Source organism: Heliangelus exortis, chromosome 1, assembly GCF_036169615.1.
Source record: "Heliangelus exortis chromosome 1, bHelExo1.hap1, whole genome shotgun sequence".
Lineage (NCBI taxonomy): Eukaryota > Metazoa > Chordata > Aves > Apodiformes > Trochilidae > Heliangelus > Heliangelus exortis.
The window spans coordinates 159353887-159377281 of NC_092422.1; the positions used below are offsets into that span (position 1 = coordinate 159353887).

At 40.9% G+C, this 23395-nt stretch overlaps 1 protein-coding gene across 1 annotated transcript in view; it reads right to left on the bottom strand.

The window, feature by feature from the left end:
* Window positions 1–554: 554 nt before the first annotated feature.
* The window catches only part of LRP6 (LDL receptor related protein 6), a 128400-nt gene continuing 105559 nt past the window's right edge, over window positions 555–23395 (bottom strand). Inside the window, exons 16-23 of the mRNA XM_071733346.1 lie at window positions 18080–18289; window positions 16648–16773; window positions 15059–15295; window positions 13258–13368; window positions 11177–11407; window positions 9816–9952; window positions 8654–8751; window positions 555–6713 (exon numbers count right to left, since the gene is read on the bottom strand). Coding sequence (XP_071589447.1) covers window positions 6422–6713; window positions 8654–8751; window positions 9816–9952; window positions 11177–11407; window positions 13258–13368; window positions 15059–15295; window positions 16648–16773; window positions 18080–18289 — 1442 coding nt within the window. The 3' untranslated portion in view covers window positions 555–6421. The remainder of the gene's footprint in view (window positions 6714–8653; window positions 8752–9815; window positions 9953–11176; window positions 11408–13257; window positions 13369–15058; window positions 15296–16647; window positions 16774–18079; window positions 18290–23395) is intronic.

A 23395-nucleotide genomic window follows, 5' to 3' on the forward strand; every position in this document is an offset into this window, starting at 1 on the left:
CATGGAAAAAAAAGAGCTATAAAAGAATTCCACAGTAATACAAAGCTGTATTTTTTTCCCCACAACCAAGAGATACCCGTGGAGTGGGAACTCCTGTGCTGAACTTATAAATTCAGAGCTGCTTCCCATTCACTCACCTGTTACAGCAGTGGTGGTGTGACCTGGGCTGGGCAGGTTTTTCACATACTAAAATTAACACTGGAAAAACTCTACTTCTGTCCTTGCAGACATTTCAACACCACTTTAAAGATCAGCAGTCTCCAAAATAACCACCAGGCATCTCTAGGCTGGTAAGAGTTTACTTGGTAAAATTGTCTGGTTTGCACTACTCAATAAAACAATCAAAGTGATCAATAGTGGAGATTTTTAGCTTTAAAATGCATCCAGTTCCACTGCAGGACCAGGGAATCAGCAGAACTGCTTCAAGTGTTTCAGGCAAATGTATCTGTGTTTGAAGAAATCTGCCTAAAGCACAAGGAAGCTGAGCACATTCTGACTTTTATGGAGAGACTTTATTTTTTTTCTAGATGCTAAAATAAAATGAAGAGTACTCCTCCTTTTTCACTCTTAGTTTTATTATAAAAATCAACATTTCATTTGTTACAACTCAGTTTATAGTAATAATTGGAAAGGATTTTTTTTACAAGGTTTATATACACCTTACAAGTAAAGCACTTTATTTTACAAAAAAAAAAAAAAAAAAAAAAGGTTAGTGAATGAGTGAATAGGGCTGACCAAATGTTGGTCATTATAATATAAATACATCCTTGCAAAGCACCATCGTACCAAAGTTGATGAACAAGAGACACCAGCTGGCTTTAAGACAATGACAAACAGTGATTAAAGCTTACAAAAAAAGAAAAGGAAAAAAAAAAAAAGAAAAAAAAAGAACAAACAGAACAAAACAAAAACAAGATTAAAATCTGAAAGCAGCACCAGATCCTTCACTTGCAAACAAGGCTGGTTCAGCTTAAGCCTGGTGGTATCCTCTTTTACAAAAAGACACTTTCTTTTTGCCTCCCTGACTCTTCACTGCCTGGCTTAAGGCTACAGCCATTTTAATCAGGACTTCAAAGATGCTCCTCCTTTATTTAAAATGGGGAACAAGTCTCCTCTCCCAGTTCCATCCTCACCCTCACTCTGTGCTCCCAAGACAATCCCTGCCCCGATCCCAGCGTGGTCACTTTACTTACCCTGCCCTGCAGTTATGGAGCCAATTGCCCACTCCCTAGAAATGCTACACTGGCATCATCCACTGGGCTGCTCTTTCTAAAGACCCCAAGAAAATTGCCCAGTTTATATAAAGACTTATATATTTTGTTTTACTGCTCTGAGAAAAAAATGCAATGTTTTGTACCATCTTCCCAGCTAGTAGGTCATTCCTAACTTGCTTTCAAGGTGTACCTGTCACCTGCCAATTGAGCTAAAGGTTGATTTTCAAGCAATAACCCCACCACAATGCAATTTAAAAAGAAATCTCATGGCTAAGAAAGCTATTTCTGAACAACAACGTTCGAATTATTTTTGCACCCAATGAACCTGCTGGTAACCTGCTGCAAGCACAGATTCTGCCTGTAACAATATTGCACAACAAACATGCTCAAGACAAAAACGTCAGGGAGAAAAAGTGATTATTTTTTAGGAGATATTTTGAAGAGGTCATTTAGTTCAACAGCATGTGTGGCTAGGGAGTTCCACCCTCTAGAATGGTGGTAATCAATTGATTTCAAGCAATAAGGTACAGAAATACTCAGTACTCAAGATAGTGGCTTTTTTGTCATCTTAGAGCAGGTTTAACTAATTTAAATGGATTTCTGTTTAAGACTCACATATTAAGCCACTTCTAGAGAGCAGGCTATAATAAATACAGATGCAACTGGTGACCAGAACACTACCATAGCCCATTAGAGTAATAAATACAGATTTTCTGCATGCACCTTCACTTGAGGTGGATTGCAGCACTGGCCACGTTAAGCAGTTTGGGTGCATTTTTCTTCTTAGTTATGCTAGGAGTAACAGAGATTGATGTTTATGTATCTACAGAAAACAGAAGTTTTATTCATCTGCAAAATGGACTCCAAAAGAAAGGGAACAGTCTGAAAAATGTGCTTCCCCTGCTGTCTGGCGTGACTGAGTATTATCTCTTCAGGTTTAAAGAAGCAAATATTCTGCTGTCTGTCCTACAACTGCACCAGACAAGGACAGCTACAGAGAGACAGCACCAGCATTAGTCCTGTGAAAGGCAGAGAGGGTGAATCTGCCAACACAGGGGGGTGTGAATGTGTATGCACCAGAGAGAAGACTTTTAGCTTTGGGTAAACTCACATTATCAAAGATACATGGGCCCTGCATACATACACCTGTACATTGCACGTGGGGGGAAAATGTTATGGCAGTAATCTGGAAGTTAAAACACTGAAAGTTACAACTTACAGCAAAATGAGTCCTTTGATATCAACTGGCTCATTTGCATATTGTGCATTGCTGTAAATATTTCATTTAATGTATGTGCACAGGTTGCATGAGTTTATATTAATGGAAACCTTTCTTTCAAATGCAAATGCTTTGTGCACATTCCATTTATTGTATCTAAATTCTTTTCAGATAAATATCTTGGTGTCCAAAGGCAGTGGAGAAATGAGGAGTGCTCCTTAGGAAGGTCTGAAATGCAGGCAGTATGGAACTTTAAATTTTAAAGGCCAGATTAGGTCTCATGAATGTTGCCATTGAAACATGCTAAGCTCCTGCTGAACATGCAAAGGTTGGTTTTCAACAAAGTATGTTGGGTTTTTTGTTTTTTATTACAAAGGACTGCTCTTTTTCTCATAGAGCATGCCAGCTATTTCCATCTCCAGTCAGCTATGAACACTCTCCAGGTGTGTACATAGAGGAAAAAGTGCACCATGAAAATAGTTGTGAGAAAATAGTTGTGTTAAATGCCCCACTGTGTGTGTGCCTGGGGCTGTAAGATAAAGATATTTGTGCTTAACATTTAGACCAGGAGCAGTGTCATTGATATCAATAAGACCACTTACACACTAATGCTACAAGCCCACTGAACTGACATGTGAGTTATCTACAGTCCCAACACCCTTGTCAATATGGGAAGCAGGAGAAAACATGATCCACAGTGAGGGAAGGAGAGAACATGAATCACAACTGGCTTGGTGGCAGAGAACAAGAGAGAAATTGGGTCTCAATGTTCAATCAACCTATGGCTTATCCACTGGGACTGGGTTAGGTGCACTCACTACTTGCATCAATGCTTTTGTAATTTGGTGTTCTGCCTAAGGGGAACTTCACAGATCGTCAGCTCTTTCAAAATCTTCCTCTAAATTTACTGGGAAAATACATATACTTGCAAAGGCAGATCACAGCTTCCCACTAAATACAGTCTTTGGTTAGTTCAAATGAGAAACAGCCTTCTCCCTATGCTGGTCACCCTCAGTGCAAAACCCACAGTCTGTCCACTTTCTCTCCCTTCATGTGTACCTCCCAAAGGCAGATCACTCAAAATACCTGATGCACAAACTGAAACATATGTCTCAAAAAGAACTGATCGAGTCCCATACTGAATGATACGTCCACCCCGCTGACTTCAACTGGGATGTGCATGGAGACAAACCAGAGCAGAAGCCAGGCAGTGCAATGCAGATGCAGAGAACATTTTTCCCCTAAAGAACCCTTGCCGTAATTAACACCCTTTGGAATTTACCTGCAGGGAGTCCCCTCCAAGAGGAAGGCTCAGTGAGGCAATCTGACTGCACCAGAAAGAGGATACCACTCCTTAAGCTCAACCACCTTAGAGGTTTTCAAACAGAAATTGGCACACTGAAAAGAAGTATTTTGCAAGAAGAGACCATTGCCATCGCAGTACAAGCACTTGGACTGAGATACAACAATGCAATATTCTTCTGAGTTCATTAGTGCAAGTTTCCACATGTGAACCCCACACGGAATGCTGCACGTGAAAAAATGTAAACAACAGAGAAGTTTCTATTCTCATTGGTGTGCCAGCCTCAACTCCCCCTGCCCCGACACACCTGCCCTCCTCCCCCCTTCATATAAATGGTTTTGAGTTCCCTTATAGTTAACAATACCCTCCTCAACATCCATCCTGCTGGAGAACATGAACTGCTGCACCAGCAAGGAAGAGCCAGAAGAACAGCTACCACGATTCCTAGATACCCATAAGAAAGCTGGCCAGAAAAACACCTTAGTATGCCAGACCCAGAGATCAGCTGCAATAAGCTGGAGACTGCCAAAACTTTATTTTAAAGTTTTCTCAGGTATCTTGGATTACTAGAAAGACCCTTTCTTACAGCTGGAATCCCAAATGCCATAGTTTTCCCTGGAGCTGAAACTAGGTGAGGCTCCACTACTCCATCCAAATGAGTGGCAGCACTACCAAGAATTACTTGTCACTAATTCTTTCAACAGCACAACTTAAAGACGATGCCACATCTTCAGATTATTTATCTTTCAGTGGAAACTGGCTGGGAAACAAGCAACAGAAAACAGTAAAATCCAAATGGCACCTCTGAAGGGTTGTTGCACCCATATCATGCCCAAAGGCCAGGAGGCAGAAGTTCCTCAGTACATTTGTTTTGAGAGAAAAGACTCAGAGGGCCAATCTTTGAAGGCATCAAGCACCTTCAGCATGGACTTGATTTCAACAGAAGGTGCAAATGCATAATGCCATCTAGGATCAGGTGTACTGTGAGCTCCACTGCAGTCAAAGCAAATTCAAAACACTGCACTGGAGTCAAAGAGGAGTTAATAATATCCTAGGTGGCCCCTCAACCTACACAAATAATGTTTTCACTTGATTATATACTCTCCCTGTCAAAATCACCATGGTGAGGCTGACGGGAGAAGGGGCTAAATATGACAGTATACAAAAATAGAGATGCAAATATAAAATGGTTTGGTTAAGAATATCATACAATTTGACATTCACAGCGGTTAACACTACAGTATTAAACTCACACCAAGCAAAAGAGGAGGTATGTCAAAATCATACTGGGAAAAACTGGCTTTACCTAACACAAAGAAATCATGAGCAGTTAATACGGCACGGGAACCCCTTCCAATGAGCATAACATCTATTTTTTTTTTTTTATGAACAGTTGCTCCACTGAAAGTTAAATGCTTCCTTACTAGGAAAAAAATAATATATATATTTATATATATGATTTGTATACTGTGATATCAATATACACTGAAAGCACTGCAAGGATATATTATTCATTTACAGTAAAACTAACAATCCGCGGTTAAATTTATAGTTTATAAATATGCTGTCTATATTATATGTGGTATAAAAATATTTGACATTTCGTGGGCACTAGGTCAAAATAAGGTTTTCTTTTTTTTTTTAAGGGACTAAAAATCATTCAGGTATATGCATATTACCCTTGTCAATTACGTGAAAATCGTACTGACCTGGTACAAAACAGAATCCAACGGTGTTGGCAAACTGAAGGTAATGTACAGCATGATACTCACTGCAGGACAAGGCTAATTAGGAGAATAAAGGAATTTACAGCAGCCCAGTTCTAGGAGTACTTTAAATAAGGATATCATGACTTAAAGTGACACAGGCAGGAAGAAAGGATGCAGAAGAGATGGGAAAAGCTAAACAGGAGAAAAAAGCAAACTTTAAAATATACCAAACAAAAATCACTGATATTCCAGAAGCAAGGAGGAAAATCTAAATGCTCTAGTTTGGAAAATGCATTAAGGAAAAACAGAGGAGTATTTCATTTTAAAAAGCGTGTGATTATCTTTCTGGATTCACTGCTACGATTTCTGTATTTCTGTAGAAAACAAAGCCCTTTGTGTAAGGTTAATATCTGTCCTGACTGCGTTTTCAAGTTTAACTTTAGTTGCTGGCCCTCTGTAGTTAACATAGAGGTTATTTGGCTACTTCCAAGTATCAATGGTATGCTGCTCCGAGACGGACTTCTTTAATATTAATTACTTTTAAACATTTTTGGTATTGACGAACCCCACATCTCACCTCGCTGGACAAGTAATACATCCCAGTCCTTCCATTTCCTTATGTGCTCAGTCACTTCACTGGATTAAGGCATGTTTTTGTGTTCCATTTGCAAAAATAAAAACTTTTTGTACAAATGTCTGGGTTCTTTTATACAAAAATTTTTCTTCTTATGGCACAAGCAGCAGTTGCTGTTTTAAGAAAATATATAAATATATTTTTTTTCTTTTTTTTTTTTTTTCTTTCCTCTTCTGTACAAATATCTTCAGTATTCTTCCACCCCACTTAATAACATTTAACTGTACACTGTCCTACCTCCTCCTCCTCCCTCACCGAGAGCTCCCTCCCCCCTCCCCAGAAGAACTTTTTGTATTTACACGGTCGCGGCGGAGGCAGATAACGGGGCGGGGGGGCTACCCCTCATGAGGAGTCCGTGCAGGGGGAGGGGGGCGGTGGGTAGAGATGATGGGAGTAGCTCCTCTCCGTGTAGGGGGAAGGCGGGCAGCTTTCGTAGTTCTCCTCCGCCGACAGGTACTGGCTGCGGGGAGTGGGCGGCGGGGGGACGGGCTCCGAGTCATAGTTCAAGTCACTGGTGTAGCCCTTGGCTGTGGCTGCGGCGACCCTCCGGCTGGGGGCATAGTCACTGTCACAGACATCCGTGCTGCAGGGGGTGGTGGGAGGTGCAAAATGCCGGTAGCTGTAAGGCCTGTAGCTGCGGGGAAGGAGGGGGAAGATTTATGGGAGAAGTGTTGGCACACGGAGGGACTGCGGGGTGCTGGGGGAGGCGCACACCGAGGCGGGGAAGGGGGAAAATCACAGAATTGGCTGGGTTGGAAGGGACCTCAGAGATCACCAAGTCCAACCCTTGATCCACTACCACTATCAGACCATGGCACTGAGTGCCACATCCAGTCTCTTTTTAAATATCTCCAGGGACGGAGAATCCACTGCTTCCCGGGGCAGCCCATTCCAATGTCTGATCACCCTGGATAAGCTCTTCTCTCTCTGACTGATACAGAGCATCACCCTCTTCTCTCTCTCTGCCTGCAGAGTCGCTGACTCCCCAGCAGAAGGCCCATCTTTGCACTTACTGTGTCAGTCAAACTATAGCAATTAGTGAAATGGATACAAATTATTAATTATCTTAGGACAATGGGCTCCCTAAGGACTCATTTGAGGTAGAAAATGTTGCTCCTAAGGCGGTGGGGCAGGAAGGTCATGGGGGGTGGTGGTGGGGGAATAACTGCTTTTCAATTATATGGAGAAGATACTCTGTTTCCGTGACGCAATTTATGGATGCTAACTTTCAAGTCCAGACAGAGAGACTGAAAATCACCTCCCAAACGCATAGCAGTTAGGGGAATCACTCCCAGAGCAGTAACTGGGGTGAAATTCCCCATTGCTGCTACTGTAACACATCTTTTAAAAATAAGCCCAAGATAGTTTAAAGAAAACAAATTAGAAAGGGAGATGTTTGGAACCAAAGCATCAAAATCACTAAGTGGGGAGAGGTGGAGGTGCAGCTCCTAAGCATTCCAGCCAGACTATTAGAAAGGACGGGAAAATCAAAAGCAGCACGAGGGTTTTGGGTGGTGGAGCTTTGGGAAACATTCAACCCTAAACTCCAACCCTAATACCATTTATAGTAATAAAAGTCACATCAGGTAACCACTGATCAGCATGACTTGTATCTGTGCCAAAACTTGGCTTTCTTTCATTAGAAAATCACTCGTAATTTTAAAAGATTTCTTATATGGCTGGAAGGGCCCATTATAAACATCTGGTCTGACCTTCTGCACAACAGAGGTCATATTGTCTGCTAATAGAGAAGAGATGTCTTTTCAGCCCCAGAGACCTCATTATCCAAAAGCCCCCAAAGGCTCTGCGTTAGGGAGGCACTCCTTTCAATTGACAAATACAGTGCTCTCTTCTCATTGACCAGCTCTCCCAGTGATTTGGGAGGGGACACTTCACACCCTTGGGTAGTCGGTCTCTTTCTTTATTTTTGGAAACTAGTTATAAAATTATAATGAACTCCAGCATCTTAGAGGGAAGGTGAAAAAGACACATTCAAATAAACAGAGATAAAGCTTATACGACCGTAAACATGAGCCAGAGAAAACATACAAAAGGTAGGCAACTTTTTTCAGATATTAACCCTTAATATGTCAAATTAGAATTTCTGTGCTTTATATAGGCCACAATATTAATGTTACATCTGACCTACAAGCCTTTATGTTGCCAGATTTTCTCCACATGGTGTTTGCCTGTCATTTCTGGTAATTACTTACGACGGAAGCTTAAACCAGGCATGGTTCATCAAAGGGTATTTTTGGCTCAAAAATTATCATGGTACCAGGTTACCTTTGGCATTTAGCTAATTTTGTGATGTGTGTTGCCATTCCCACTAAAGCAATATACTGGAGAACTGTGCCACTAAGCCACTTACTGTACTATTTGCCTCAAAAGAGTGCTGCACTTACACACACACTTCAGTGACGTGATACACGTGAGGCCATTTAAGCACCTGTTTCAGTGCTTGCAGAATTAGGGCCTTTGATTGCAATTCTTCTGGAGCAGAGGCTGTTTTTATTCTCCATTTTCTACACTAACTGCTTTGATCCTGACAGAAGCTATTGTAATAATAATTACCTGTAGGATCTATGAGTGGATGGGCTGTTTGAAGAATAACCGAATTCCATTGTATAATGGGAACGTTCAGTAGCTGGTGAGGGTGGTGGGTTCAAAATCTAAGGGGGGAAAAAAGAATTAAAAAGCCACAGTTAAAAAACCCAGGATTTTTCTTCTGTTTATTCCTCAGCCCCATGAAAGACTGGAAATGCAGCTTTTTACCATTCTCACAGAAGCTAATATCAAGCTCTTCTGAAAAAACTCCGACTGCTGTTTTTATTTTGACATATGCAGTGCTGAAAAGCAAAGCTGAAAGTAGCTGTTCAATACCAGATTGTCACTAGGGATACCACTGCCCTGGGCAAGCTGGCAGCTGTCTGGTCCTGCTAGCTGTGGTCCCCAAGTATCAGGCTGTTCCTAACACCTGCAGCATACTGCCCAAGGCAAGCATTTCTTCCCTATCCAGGCATGCTCTTACTGCACTAACAGTATTTTCATTAACGATATAACACGATGGGTAGATTCTTGGAGCTGAAAACAGAGAGATGAAGATTTCAGCCTGCACTGACTATTTAACTCTTTATAATGCTTGATAGTGGCTTGGTGGACTTCATATATACACAGCTAAAACATCAACCACTAATGCTAGAAACTAAAGAGATAGGGAGCCCTCTAGGGCTGGTACCAACTTTTGTGTAGAATCTAGCACAGCACACTTGCCATTTGTGACTAGAGGAATGTTATGGATTTGCAAGTCACCTACTTAGTTATCTGGCACTTGCAAGACACAGAACTTAATTTTAATTCCTTGGAAGGCCTATACAGAATCAACCACAGTCTTGCCTCCAGAGACACATGGCAGAATATAATGAGAGGAGATCACTTTGCAAGAGCTGCTCAAGATTTATGGGGACTTTTTTATTGCCCCTGGAATTCAATCTAGTGATTTTTTCTGGCACTGAGCTCTCTCACAACTTCTTTAAATTCCTGAAAAATTCCTGTACTGTTTTCCATGAAGACAATCTCCTCTCTTTTCCCTTGCAAAATCACTTGCTCCGTATCTAAATGTGTTTACTAGGCTAAAAATCCAAACAAAAACATTAATCTGCCAATTAATTATACTCAGGAAGTCACTGGCACACCCATGAAAGCTATTTAAGCTATGAATAACAGAATGACTTACTGGAGGAAAGTAAGTGCCTTTGGTACTTGAAGAACTACTGGAAGAGGCTCCAGTGACATGGGCCCTGTCATACGGTGGCCCACTGCTCCCTCCCATGATGCTGAGGGAACTGATCACAGATTTACCTCGAGACATCCCTGAAGAACAAAGATATATGTCAGTGTACATTATTTGAAGGAACCATATAAAAAATATCCAGAAAATAACAGCAGTATAAGCACAACTGCTAAGACCAAATCTAATTTTTTCCTGTTAAGAGCAAAAGCAGTGCATGTCGATGGACACCTGGAACGAAGACTGTCAGGAAAAAAAACCAAAACATGAAAAACATGCTGGTGTTGCATATCAGCTACTCAGCTGCAGGTCTTGCCACTGGGCTATACTAGAACTGTGATGAGAAACAGATTTCTTTCACTTGAATGGCTGGAAAAGACTTGAGAGAACAGGCATTCAGGCACTATTTCTATGCCTCAGAATAAAACATGAAACTGACTCTGACCACCTCAGCTGAGCAACGGAAATTTGTGCAAGAGAAGAGAGGGTTTGTGTTCTTTTATTTCCATGCCAGTAAGTGAGCTTTTACTACTGGACTGAAGCATGCTGGCAGACAGTCCAAGTGAGAAATGGGGAGCTATGCCACTGTGCTTGAAATAATGGTGAAAATTCTGCTCACAGACTCTCTTTATGAGAGACAGTTATTAGAGAAAGCAAAGAAATCTGGTACATTATTTTAACCCTGTAGCAGTCTCACAGAACTGGAACCTGCTGGATCCAAAGTCACAAGTGAGAGTGCATATTTAATCAATACAAAAGCAATGCATCTAAATTAAGCACAACGTTGCAATTAAGTTTTACTTCTTAAACAGCAGTAGCATCGTGCACTTGGATCAGTGTTGGACACTTTACCATCAAACAAAATAAGCTGAGACCATAGTTACTGCTGGTCATTAGACTTTACAAGAAGTTTCATAAGCATGCAAACACGGTCTACAAATCTAAAAAGAATAATCACAATATGCTTAGAGTCCCGTGAATGTAACTTTGTGTAACTTTACTGTGGTGACACTTTGATGCTATACTAGTCCAAAAAGAGACTTCTTTAGTAGCAAAAGAAGAGAACTCCCATGGAATGTATGTCTACTTGAGCTTATGGTTCTGCTAAGTATCTAAGTGCCCAAGAATAGTTTAGGTAAAAAATAGCAGCTCATTATTATAAAAAGAATGGCAACAGTCCTGGCTTCCAGCAGCTTCCAAGAATTAGGGGTCCTGGAACTGACATCTCCTCTGCTCACAGGCACAGTATCTTCAGCTACAACTGTGTGGTGCCAGAGAGCAAGCTGTGGATCACACCATTTACTCACCAGGAAGCGAGCCTGACAAAGAGCTCGGGTGAGGCACATAACCAAGAGGTACAGAGGCTGGCCCATGCACCACGTAATCATTGGTCATTGTTTCCCCATCTCCCTTCATGCGTGGGCACAGCACCCTCTGGCAGATGAAGTACATTGCTCCAACCACAAAAACTGTAAGGATCACACCGATGATGGAACCTATTGTGTTGTTGGGCTGGGGTGCAGGCTCCTCTGTGGTGTCTGACAGGAAAAAAGAAAATCAGACCGTGTAAGTTAATCCAGCAGCTTCATGTACCAACATCAGTTTTTCCTCACTTCTTTCCACACAGGAAAAATAGGAGCTTCCTGTTCTGCAAGCAGACAACTGCCTTCAAATTAATAAATGGGAGGAACAAATAGGTGGTGGGACAAGTCTGTTTAAAGATGCTTAATGTCCCTAAGGGTTACTTGTGGACAAGAGGACCTCTTGTCCAGAGGTCAACGCAGAGAAGATTTCGAATAACAAATGACAGGGAGTGAACAGTACGTGCATGTGTTGGGAGGCTGTTGAACCAGGTCCTGATCTTGCTTCATACTGAGAGGCAGGGCTACCTTCTAACTCGATGAACTAGACCATCAGCCATGATTCCAGATGGCACAGTGCTGGGGACTCCAGTTATGCTTATTTTCTCATTAGAGACAATAACAACTACTTTACATATTGCACCTCATCACATAGGCACCTAGATTATCACACAGTGTAACAGATTGGCATTCCCTTTTCTCAACTGTGTAACATTCACTTATGTTCACAGTACAAGTGGTGAACCAGTGACAAACTTTGGGTTTGTTGCTATTTATTAAAATATGTAACCTACTCTTCATTTGACCAAAACTTACACATAAAGCTGAGCATCAGCTTTAGAGGTGCCATTCCTATGAGGAATCTGCATCTGAAATGTTTATTCAACAGTCAAAATGAGTGGCTTTCCCTACAATACCAATTCTAAGCAACGACATTTCTGGGAATAACTGACAACCCCCTGCCTGTGTCTCATGAATTTGACAAGAAAAGCAGACTTTAAAGTATTTTCCTGTTCTAGTCAGTGTTTTACATCTTACCCATTACTGGAAGTCTTTTCCTCAACATGTTTTTTTCTCCCTGAACACCAAATACACACCTTAACCAGCTTGTCACCATCTACAGGGATAAGTAAACAAACTTCTGATCATAGGGGAATAGGGACAGTGACTGATGTAGTCTTACTCTGGGTGGGCTAATTTTCCATCCTTTGTAACGAAACAAAAAAATATATGAACTATAATAAATATAAACATACATATCTTTGATACTGTCCCTAATGACTTCGTAGCATGACAGAACATCTATCACTCCTTCTTAAGATCCAGGGTCCAGCTCTGGCTTTGCATTTTCAAGTTATATCTATGTCAACCATGACACACGGATCTCCAATACAAGAAGAGATGTCCCTATTTACAATTTTTTTCAAAGCACCAACAGTGAAAAAGAACTTTCAAGTTGGAATTTTAAAGGCAGAGAGTTTCTTGCAGAGCCCTGGAGATTTCAAGGCAGGGAATATCGCATGTTACAAATCATAAATCAAGCTCAGAATTACATCTTTTCAAGATACAAAGGGAATTTTAGAAGGTTTATTCTGTAAACAGAGTGCACCTCTGATACTAAAAGCACCTGCTATTAATTCTCTGGATAAAAAACCCTATGAAGCAGAGCAGTTATATATATAAAAGCCTCATGCTGCTAGAAAGACTTTTTAGCACTGCACCATCTCAGCTAACTAACAGGTTGCAGTAAAACAAACCTTTAATTTCATTTCTTTTAAAACATTAAAAATCTAAGTGGAAAAACGACTGGCCTACTCTGCTATTTGTTCAGAATACTAGTTGTTTTTGTTGTTCCTGTTTCATGATGTTGTGCCTTAATTGCATGACAGCAGTTATGGACAGGGGCATCCAGTTTGGGAACAGTTAATTCAGTCTGGTCAGCAGAAGAAATATCTAACCCACAGGGAAGGTAAGAAGCAAACTTCAGATACTTCAATCAAGTCTCTAGTCTCAGGTTTTACACTTACAGCATCCTTGCTCATCTGAGCTGTCACTGCAGTCCAGGTTGTGATCACACTTCTTGTTTTTCCCAATGCACTGCCCACTGGCACAGCGGAACTGATCGGTCAAACAAAGCACTGAAAGAGAACCCCCCACATGCCAAGAGTCAGTATCAAAGACTTCAAAATGACTAAGAAAACACAGCAACAAAGCATACAATCAGGAGTATCTTGGGAGAGCTTAGCCTGCTGCTGGATTCATTTCTTCAAGCAGCCAGTGGCACAAAAAGCCTCTCACACCAACTAGGCAGAAAAAGTGATACAGTGTTCTGTTGAGGATATTGCATAGTGAGTACCTGGTCCTTAGTGCCTACTTAACATAAGGACAAGATAAAATTAACTTGACTAAAGTAACTGAAAAGCAGAAGGCCACTGAGAACAGGCACTTATTCTAGGATGTGGTTATTGCAAAATTACTATAAGAATCCCCAACTCTAAGCATTTACTGTAATGAGAGAAGAATTAAGTTATTAAAAATAAAGCTGCCAAACCGCAATGATAAAATTGTTCAAGAAAGATAAATGTGGTTTCTCAATGCCCTTGTGCTTTTCCTGTAGACCAGAAAAATCCTTGATCAGGGGACAATATATTTCACTTGACATCATGTTTTTTAACTGAAATGAAAGACAGAAGATAAAACTGGAGCTTTGCCAGTACTCTCAAAAAATAAACTACCACTTTGGGAAAAAAGGTGCTGCAGGCAAGGTGCTGACTGCTGTTGTTTACACATATTTTTGCCTCCTGTTTCTCATAAATCCAGAAATTCTTTCTGACTTCAGTTGAACTGAAAAGTTAAACTAAAGGCTGCTCTGATCAGTAATCAACTTGAATATTCTGAATAACAGGGCCACTTTGAAGGTGACAAACAGCCCCTGGTCTAATATCTCCAGTCACTGGATGGCAACTAGGAGGCACTATGTATACACTATGTATTTTCAGATGTAAGCATCTCATCTGGCTAACAATCACCTTTCACCATGCAGGAACCTGTGCAGTTTGTATGTTTTTATTTGAGTTTGAGCACATCTTTTGGAAAGAAGTTCAACCTTGATTCCAAAACCCTTAGATGGCCTCTTCAAAGAAGGATAAAGGTACAGAAAGGATATAAAAAAGAGGTATCTTTTCAAGCTTACAAGTTGTTTCTACAACTCCTCACAGCTCACACAGTGGGGACATGGTGAGTTTGCTCTTGTTTCACAGTACACAGTTTCACACTACAGTGGCAGAGTAGTTCAGATTTGACCAGCACAATCTGCCCTTTCCAAAATTAAAAGAACCTAATCTCATTGTGTTGGCACTAGCACTTCCCTCGCTTTTGCTGTGTTCTATAGGAAGAAGAGGTCTCCAGAAATATCATCTAGCTCCCACTAACTCTCTGTTTTTTGAGTAAAAAAAGCTTAATTTCATTTTCTTCAGGTATTATAAAATAAACAATCCCAAGACCTTTACTCAGTACAAGGTATATGAAAACTAGGACAAGGATTTGCTCCACGTTGTAATTCACTCATTGTTACCAGGTTTTTAGAGATTAAAAACACACCATGTTTTTAATAATACTTCTCACAAACAGCCTAAATCACTGTGCAGGAGATCAGTTTCTATCTGATCTATTTTTATCTCACAGGTAGAGAAACAACAGTATGAAACCATTTCCTATTCAGTACAAAAACCAGCAGAATCTCACATCCTTCCAAATCCCACTCAACAATAAGCTTGGTATTTATCACGACAGCTTTATTTGCATCACCCTCCAAAAGATCATCTCTACCTTCACAGTTCTTCTCATCTGAGTTGTCCTGGCAATTTGCTTCTCCATTGCACCGGAGGGCACTGTCTATGCACTGTCCACTTTCACACTGGAACTGGGTGTCTGAGCACACTGGGCAGTTCTTTTCATCACTGTGGTCTTCACATTCAGTGAAACCATCACAGCGCCAGGCCACTGGGATGCAGTCAATCTCACCTGTGAAACAGGTGAACTGCTGAGGGGAGCATGTTGGCGGTTCTTGAAAAATCAAGGAAACAAAAAATACAAATTAAAAAAACAGGTGAATAAACAGTAGGTCAGGACAGGTAAGCACAAAAAGATCTCAGCTACTTCAATTTATCAAGCAGCTGATTAATGTGTCACGTCAAGGTTACTTCCACCCCCACTGCCTCCACAGTCCTTTGTGCAGATCTTGAGCCCCATGTGACTGATGCAGACAGACATTGATGTAGGCTCATTAGACAAAAAACAGGAGGAATAGAGAAACATGCACACTGAAAACACCATTATTTTTTTCCTTCCAACTTCAGACTGGCACCCTTCTCTTAGTAGGCCTTCAACAGTCTTCATTTAAAGCCAACACAATTTTCTACTGCCCCTTTCTTGCAACATCACTGTATACACAGCTGATGGCTCACTTTCTTCTGAATGTTTGACAGTCATATAGAAAATGTTAAAAGGATGTAATGTGCTGCAGATGGATGCATTGTGACTCAGTGTCTAGTTATGTGCCCTCAACAGCTCTGTTCAGTCAAAATTCCTTTAAAACAACAGAAAACTGTTCCATGTAGTCAAGTCTCGCTATCTCAACACAGCTGTTAGCTGTTATTTAACATTTACTACAGTAACTGTTAATCTTGCGCAGTAAGTGTGGATTTTTCTCCCTTTTTTTAATTCGCTTTTCTCCTCCCCCTTTTTGGCCTGGTATTAAACTTGCTCTGAGAAAATATCTGGTTTATGTTAGCTCTTGTTCCATTGTGAGACCACACGTCGCCTTGATGGTGAGAAGATTGCATAATAAATCCATTCAGTACGGTAGCACAAAGAGACCCAAGCACCAAAGTGTCTCTCCTCTCTCCCAGTCCAACCCCACCCCTTGGAGACACCAAGGCGTAGGCTACAGTGGCCATATCACCACAGAGAGGGTAACTTGCCCTTCTGGGACTGCAGTTCAGAAAGACTTCCACAGGGTGTGTTTGAGAAGGACAGCAGAGAAGAATAAAATGGCACAGACATGGTGTAGTAAGACAGAATGCCACTATTTGAAAAAGAAGAACATACAGAGGGATAGTAAATAGTAATAAAAATCATACAATTAATAAATCAAATTGCAGTAATTTAGTGGTCTTAAGTGGAAAGAGCAAACAGAAATCCTTACACAACAGTTAACTAATGAATTGCTCCTTATCTTCTAGTCCTCAATACTTGCAAATTTAGCTTGGGCAGGAGGAAAGAAAAGTGAGTAAAAGTGTGCAACAGCACCTGGTGCACTGTCACCTTCTTTCTGCTCAGAAACCACCTCTAAAGAGGGAGACACCCCCCCAGACCAGAAGCTGAGAGTTCTGTGACACCACATGGGAAGGACTTACCTCCACAGGACAGCTCATCCTGCAGCAGAACAAGGTGCACAGGGCAAGAGCAGCGCGTGGTGCCATCGCCCTTGACGATGCAAATGTGTGAGCAGCCACCATTATCTTGAGAACAAGGATGTTGTCCTGTGATTTCAAAAATAAGAAAGACAGGTACTGAACAAGAAATCCCCACCACCTTTTTGACCTTTCAGTGATTTCTTTGGGCACAGAGGACATCCTCCTCCCTGGGGAGAGCACTATTAAAAACTCTGAAAAAGTTGTATTTTGTTACATGCATTTTTTTTCTTTAAACACATCGGTAATTATCACACAGTGATCACTGTCCATGACTTGAAACAGAGTGAGAACCTTGTCATGTAGTCTATTAAACAGAGTACTCAGAGCAGGTTGCTTCTTGTGTGAGGTAGAATTAGTTCTACAGCAAAATAGTAGATTATTAATACGAAAAGATGCCTTGGAATCCATACTTCAGTTTCTCTATCAAAGACCATTAAACAGGTAAGCTTTTCTAATTTATTAATTCTGAAGCTTCCATACTGTCTCTGAAACACAAATTAGCATGCTCTAGATAAATATGTCTCTTCATTTTAATGTTTAATAAGCACAACATCCATCTCCTGGAACTCCTGACAGATTTTCTGAGATTAATAGCAAACAAAACTAGTAGCATTCCACACTGATACTTTAATTAAACATCTCCAGACATTTTTCTACATATTTCTCCAAGGCATGCACCACAGCCTATTAACCTGGAGTATTTTCTGCAGTATGACTGCAGCTCCACTTTACCCATCCAGCTTCTATAACTTCAAGTACCTGTGTGTGGGGAATGGCTATACCTTGCTAAACAGAAAACTTTTACAAGTGCAGCTATGTTCAAGACAAACTGTTAGTTAACACACACTTCCTTTGTGCAATGCAACATTGCTCTTCCATCATTTACTTTCAAATATGAATTGTCACCAACAAAAATCTTTCCCTTTGCCTTCAAGGCAGGTAGTCCACTGAAATATTTACTGCTAGTAAAAGGTCTTGAGAGCTGTTTGCCTACCCAGAATCAACACCTAGGTTTACTAGCACATTCAGCCGTAATCGTTATCACATAATTATGATAACAGGACATTTCCACTGTGCCTACAGACACTCAAATGCCAGGCACCTGTATGGGACTACTAATACAGCTGTCATCAGCAACAGAACATGATGCTGGGTTTGTGATAGATTTCCAGCCCACTGCCAACTGCCTAAGGAAACAAACTTAATTGCACCCCGGTGATGTACAGAGGCAAGACGATACCAACTTCTGGCTCCTTCGATCTGCACTGATGCTGATCAGTGACAAGGCAAAACAGGCTCATCTCTCTGCAGCCACTCCTTGCCTCAAGCCCCACAGGCATTGTCTGCACTTGCAAACAGGGACTGCACTCACTGTATTCCTGAATGTTGAGCTCTTTCACAGCATGGATGTCACTGAGTTGAGCAATACGAGCTTGAACCTTTGTACGTCCTTCTCGACCGGTCATGTCAATCTTTTCAATCATCTGCTGTTGCCTGTCAATCCAATACAGCCAGTTTTCAAACACTGTTAGTCCCACAGGCTGCAAGATATTGGAGTCTTCCAAAACAATCCGGTTAGCACCTGCAGAAGGGAAAGAATAGTTTAGCTCAACTAAAATCAACTGAAATACTCCCACTCCAAACATTCTCTGCACTACTGCACTACTATTTTCTACTACTTTTACATTACCAGGTAAGCCTATTATAAAAACAGAAGTAATTCTGGGTCCTCTGACTCATTTTGTAGTCAGATAATTTTATTTCTCCCCTTTCATGTGAGATGAGTTTTTGCACTTCAAATATATTTACTGTATTTAAGCAGCATCTGGAGCTGGGGGCTCAGCTCTCACAAGGCTATACAGTCTTTCATTGGTATGGTGGGAACGGGTAATTATTTTCATTCTTCTCTCCTTTCCTGGAGAGATTAACTGCTTTGTCTTGGCATACAACAGGGAATAAGAAGATGGATTATTAGCTTGAGTTGGCTAATGCAAGATAAAATCCAAGCGAAAACAAGGTAGTTAGTGTGTTTCACATGAATTATGAGATTAAGTAAACACTTGACTTCTGACTTCCTTGTGTTGTTTTGTTTCAACGGTATTTCCTTCACTAAAGTCTTGATGCTAAATTGGGAATGTCCCCTTCTTCCTAGCAGAGACTTACTTATCTCAGTTCCTTTAGCAATCTGGCTGCTTTAGCCTTGCACCTATGAGAAGTACTTCTTTACATTTATTCTAGATTACCTGGCAATAAATATAGCCAAGAGAAACAGCCACACTTCGTGGTCAATGCTCCACATAAACAGAAGACAATTTATAGCTGGTTTAAAGGTATCATTAAAGACTGGCCAAAAACACTGAAGACTTTGTAACTCAGAGAGAGAAGAAAAATCTTATTCAAAATCTGAGAGTTCAAGAGCAAGGTTTGATCCATGCTTTGTTTGTTTTACATGACATAGCCACTAACGCTCAAATCTTAAAAGATCAAGTTCTGAGCATAAAATTACTCAAAAATAAGGAATTTGTTTCAATTTTGAAATGTTGCAACAATAACATACACTATAAAATTAAGCCACTGCTTGAAAATTTACATATGAATCTTTGTATTTCAGATATCTGGGCTCACTACTATGTTTATTTTTGCTACAGCAGACAATAGCATTGCATATATTCACCCACAAAACAATTTGAGAGGGCTTTTAAAATATTTTTTCCAGTAAAAATAAACTATTAATACTGAACGCCACAGAAAAATTGTACCATATCTCCACCATACCCACACAAGATGTTATGGGGCAAAAGACATATTTTAGTATACAATTTGTGCAAGTTCTATCCCTCTGCTTTGCTCAGTAGCAAGTATGGTTTTTGTCTTGTTGAGAATTTAACCAACAGTATGACTTACAAACAAATTCAGCTATGAAAGGAGTTCTTATCTCCCTTTACTAAATGAGTACAGATTTCAGAAGTTAAGTAACCTTCCAAACATTTAGCAAGTGGTAACACCTAAATCAGAACAAGGAAATTCAAATATTAGTTCTCAGCTAGACTGGGCTCTCACCCACCACTTTGGAACAACACCAGCAACAATCTGATTAAGAAATGATGTTGATGGATTCTGAAGAAGGCTATACCCAGGCTGATCCAGGAATTAAAACACAGAGTGATGCAAGTCAAGCCAAATAATTGCAACCCCCATGCATATGACTCATTGTATAGGGAAAAGGTAAGAAACAACAACCTGCATCTCGAGAAGAAAAGCTAAGCTGGGAAAGGGGGAAAATGCAAAGATGACAGGAAGGAACACAGTTAAAACAAAGACCTTGACCTACCCAAATGGAGTCTGTACATGCCCTGCTCTGCCATGCCCATGTCACTCAGCATGGCATTTTGCAGTATGCTCCTAAAGCTCTGAAGCTTAAAATATTCACTCCCTTAATGTCTTAATCCTTCTATTTAATATTTGTGACCAAGTGTAACTGACTACTTCTGACTAAACTGAGACACTGAAATCCCTCCTTCCATAAACTAACAATAAAATCTGAAGCTGGCTCATCAGGGTGTTAGACTCCTTTTTATTGGGAATGTCAGATGAAAGGGAGATGTGATTAAGAGGAGCTTTGCCTCCTGGCATCACCATTCTCTTTCCAGCAATACCTTTTACAAAAAGACAAAAACAAACAAACACAAAAATCAAGACACACCCACAGCTCATTTTATTTCCAAATAAAAATTGCTTAATTCCAGAATCATTAGACATTTCCAAATCACACTAATTATTCTGGAATAGAACTCGTTTCCAAATAGTTTCCATGGCAGGGAGCTAATTCCAGTCATCTTTTCATAAACAACCCCTTAATCATGTGAAGAATCTGGTTAGCTTCAATAGCATCTCCCATTTGGGCAGCATAACTGAGCCCTAACTGCATGCCTGAAGGACAGGGAGAAAGAGAAGGACTGCATCATATAAAAGGCATTCGAGCTGTCCTCCTCTTTATGGATACTGGCATCTACAGAGTTGACAGAGCAAGAGACTATTCATGTTTTTAAGAAGCTAACATGCAGAAAAATTACTCTGCTGGTCAGAAGAGCCTATTAATCAGCATTCCTAAGCACAGGAATGCATCTCAGCAGTTAGCAATTTATCGTGGTGATTATGGCAATCTATTTGTCATGCAAATTCCAAAAAGCGAGTGAGGTTTTGGAATGATTTTTCGTGTTCTTCGAAAATATGGCAAGCTTTTACTTCACGAAACTGGTGATCCAACAACCACAAAAAGAGAAAGAAAGCAGAATTATTAAAAACAGGCTAGACTCAGATTTAGACACATCTTCTCCAGGAACCTAATTCCTGACAGATAACAGGCAAAGTTAGAAACAAACCACATATGATGTTCTGCTTCTGCCCATTACTTTACTCATGCAAACTCTTGATCCGGGATAGCCTATAACATATTGGGATTTACCACACTACTTTTTAAAGAAAACAATTCACTAATTCAGCTTGTCTTTTAAGAGTAAACAGTCAGGATACATTGCAGGTCATTAGTGACCCTGAATCTCCTAGTGACACATTACATTAATCATTGAAAAAAAAATTATCTTGCTGAGCCTCAATGCCAATGGTCTAGAAAATCTGAAACACTTTGAAGGAAAAAAAAAAAAAAAAAAGAAAGCAGCAAGCTTATTCCAGTAGCTTTATAAAAGACTGAAAATCACAGGGGTTGGAAAGGAGATCATTTAGTGCAACCTCTCTGCTAAAGCAGGTTCAGATAGAGGAGATGACACAGGATTGTGTCCAGGCAGGTTTGAACTATCTCCAGAGAAGACTCCACAACGTCTCGGGACTGTCTGTTCCAGTGCTCTGTCACCCCCACAGTATTTTTTCCTCATTGTCAAATGGAACTTCTTGTGTTCCAGTTTGTGCCATTGTTCCTAATCTTGTCACTACTGAAAAAAGAGCCAAAAAAGGGTATAAAAAGAGTCTGGTCCCATCCTCTTGGCACCTGAACTTTAGATATTAATACACACTGATAAGATCCCCTCTCAGACTTCTCTTCTCCAGGCTAAACAGACCCAGATCTCTCAGCTTTTCTTTATGAGTGAGATACTCCGGTCCTCTAATCATCTTCACAGACTCTTTCTTCATCTTCACTGACTCTTTCTAGCAGTTTCTTGCCTTTTTTGTACTGGATACATATGTGGCCTCACTAGAGCAGAGTGGAGGAGAAAGCTAACCTGCCCTGAACTGCTGGCCACACTCTTCTAAACACACCCCACGATGCCACTGGCCTTCTTGGCTACAAGGACACATTGCTGGCTTACGGTTAACTTGTCCATCAGAACTCCCAGGTCCTCTGTAGAACTACTGCTGTCCAGCATGTCAACCTCTACTGTACTGGTGCACAGGATTAATCCTCTTAGGTGCAGGACCCTGTGCTTGCTTTCATTTAACTTCCTTAAGTTCCTCTCACCCACCTCTCCAGCCTGCCCAGGTCTCACTGGATGTACCTGGTCTATCAGCCACACCTCTGAGTCTTGTATCATTAGCAAACTTGCTGAGGGTACACTCTGTCCCTTTATCCAGGTCGCTGAACATGTTGAACAAGACCAGACTCCACACTGCTGATCACAACCCTATGAGCTGTGCTATTCAGCCAGTTCTCAGTCCACCTCACTGTCCACTCATCCAAGCCCTAAGTTTGCCTACGAGGATATTATGGGAGACAGTCAGAAGTCTTACTGAGGGTGAACATCCATTGCTCTCCCCTCATCTGCCCAGCCAGTCATGCTGTCACAGAAAGCTATCAGATTGGTCAACCATTATTTCTCCTAAGAGAATCCATGTTGACAACTCCTGATAACATTCCTTTTCTCCACATGCTTAAGAGATGTCACCCAGAATGAGCTGCTCCATAACCTTCCCAGGGATGGAGGTAAAGGTGACTGGCCTATAGTTTCCTGGGTCCTCCTTCTTGTCCTTCTCAAAGGCTGGCATCACATTGACTTTTTCCAGTCCTCAGGCACCTCTCTGCCAGGGGGATCACATGCTGCTGCTTTGAATGAAGGTATCACGACTGCAAACTGCCACACTCATTACATTTTCAAATTCAGAGATTGAGAAGTGTGTCCTTATTTCCTTATGCATGTGCTTACTCTTCTGATAGTAGAAAAACAAGCAGCTTTATTACAAGGACAGGCACTATACAAACAGGGGATTGTCTGAACACCAGAGGAAGGAGAAAATGTGCTACTGCCCTCCATTAGCAGCAAAGCAAAGGGGGCATAAAGCCCATCTGCTGACAGAGATGGCTATCTATGCACTCAGAACATGTTGGCACTCCCATCAGCAACATCCAGCCCAGCTTGTAAGACAACAAGTTACTACCACAGCCACATGAGACAGCTGAGCTGATCCACCAGCTTATTGGATCTGGCTGGTAAGACACATCTCTGACTCTCTTATGCAATCAGACTGCATGATTTTGCCTCTTCCATTGCTCCAGTTCTGGTTGCTTGCTGGACTCTTGCTGAACCAATTCAGCTTTCCAGAGCAACAGAACACTGTTCTTTATTTCTCTTTTTCTGTATATTATTGTTATAATTTGCTTACGAGGTTAAGTGAACTGAATGAACTCACAGAGGAGGTCAGACAAGCAGCATACCCAGCCTTAGAGAGCAGGCAAAGA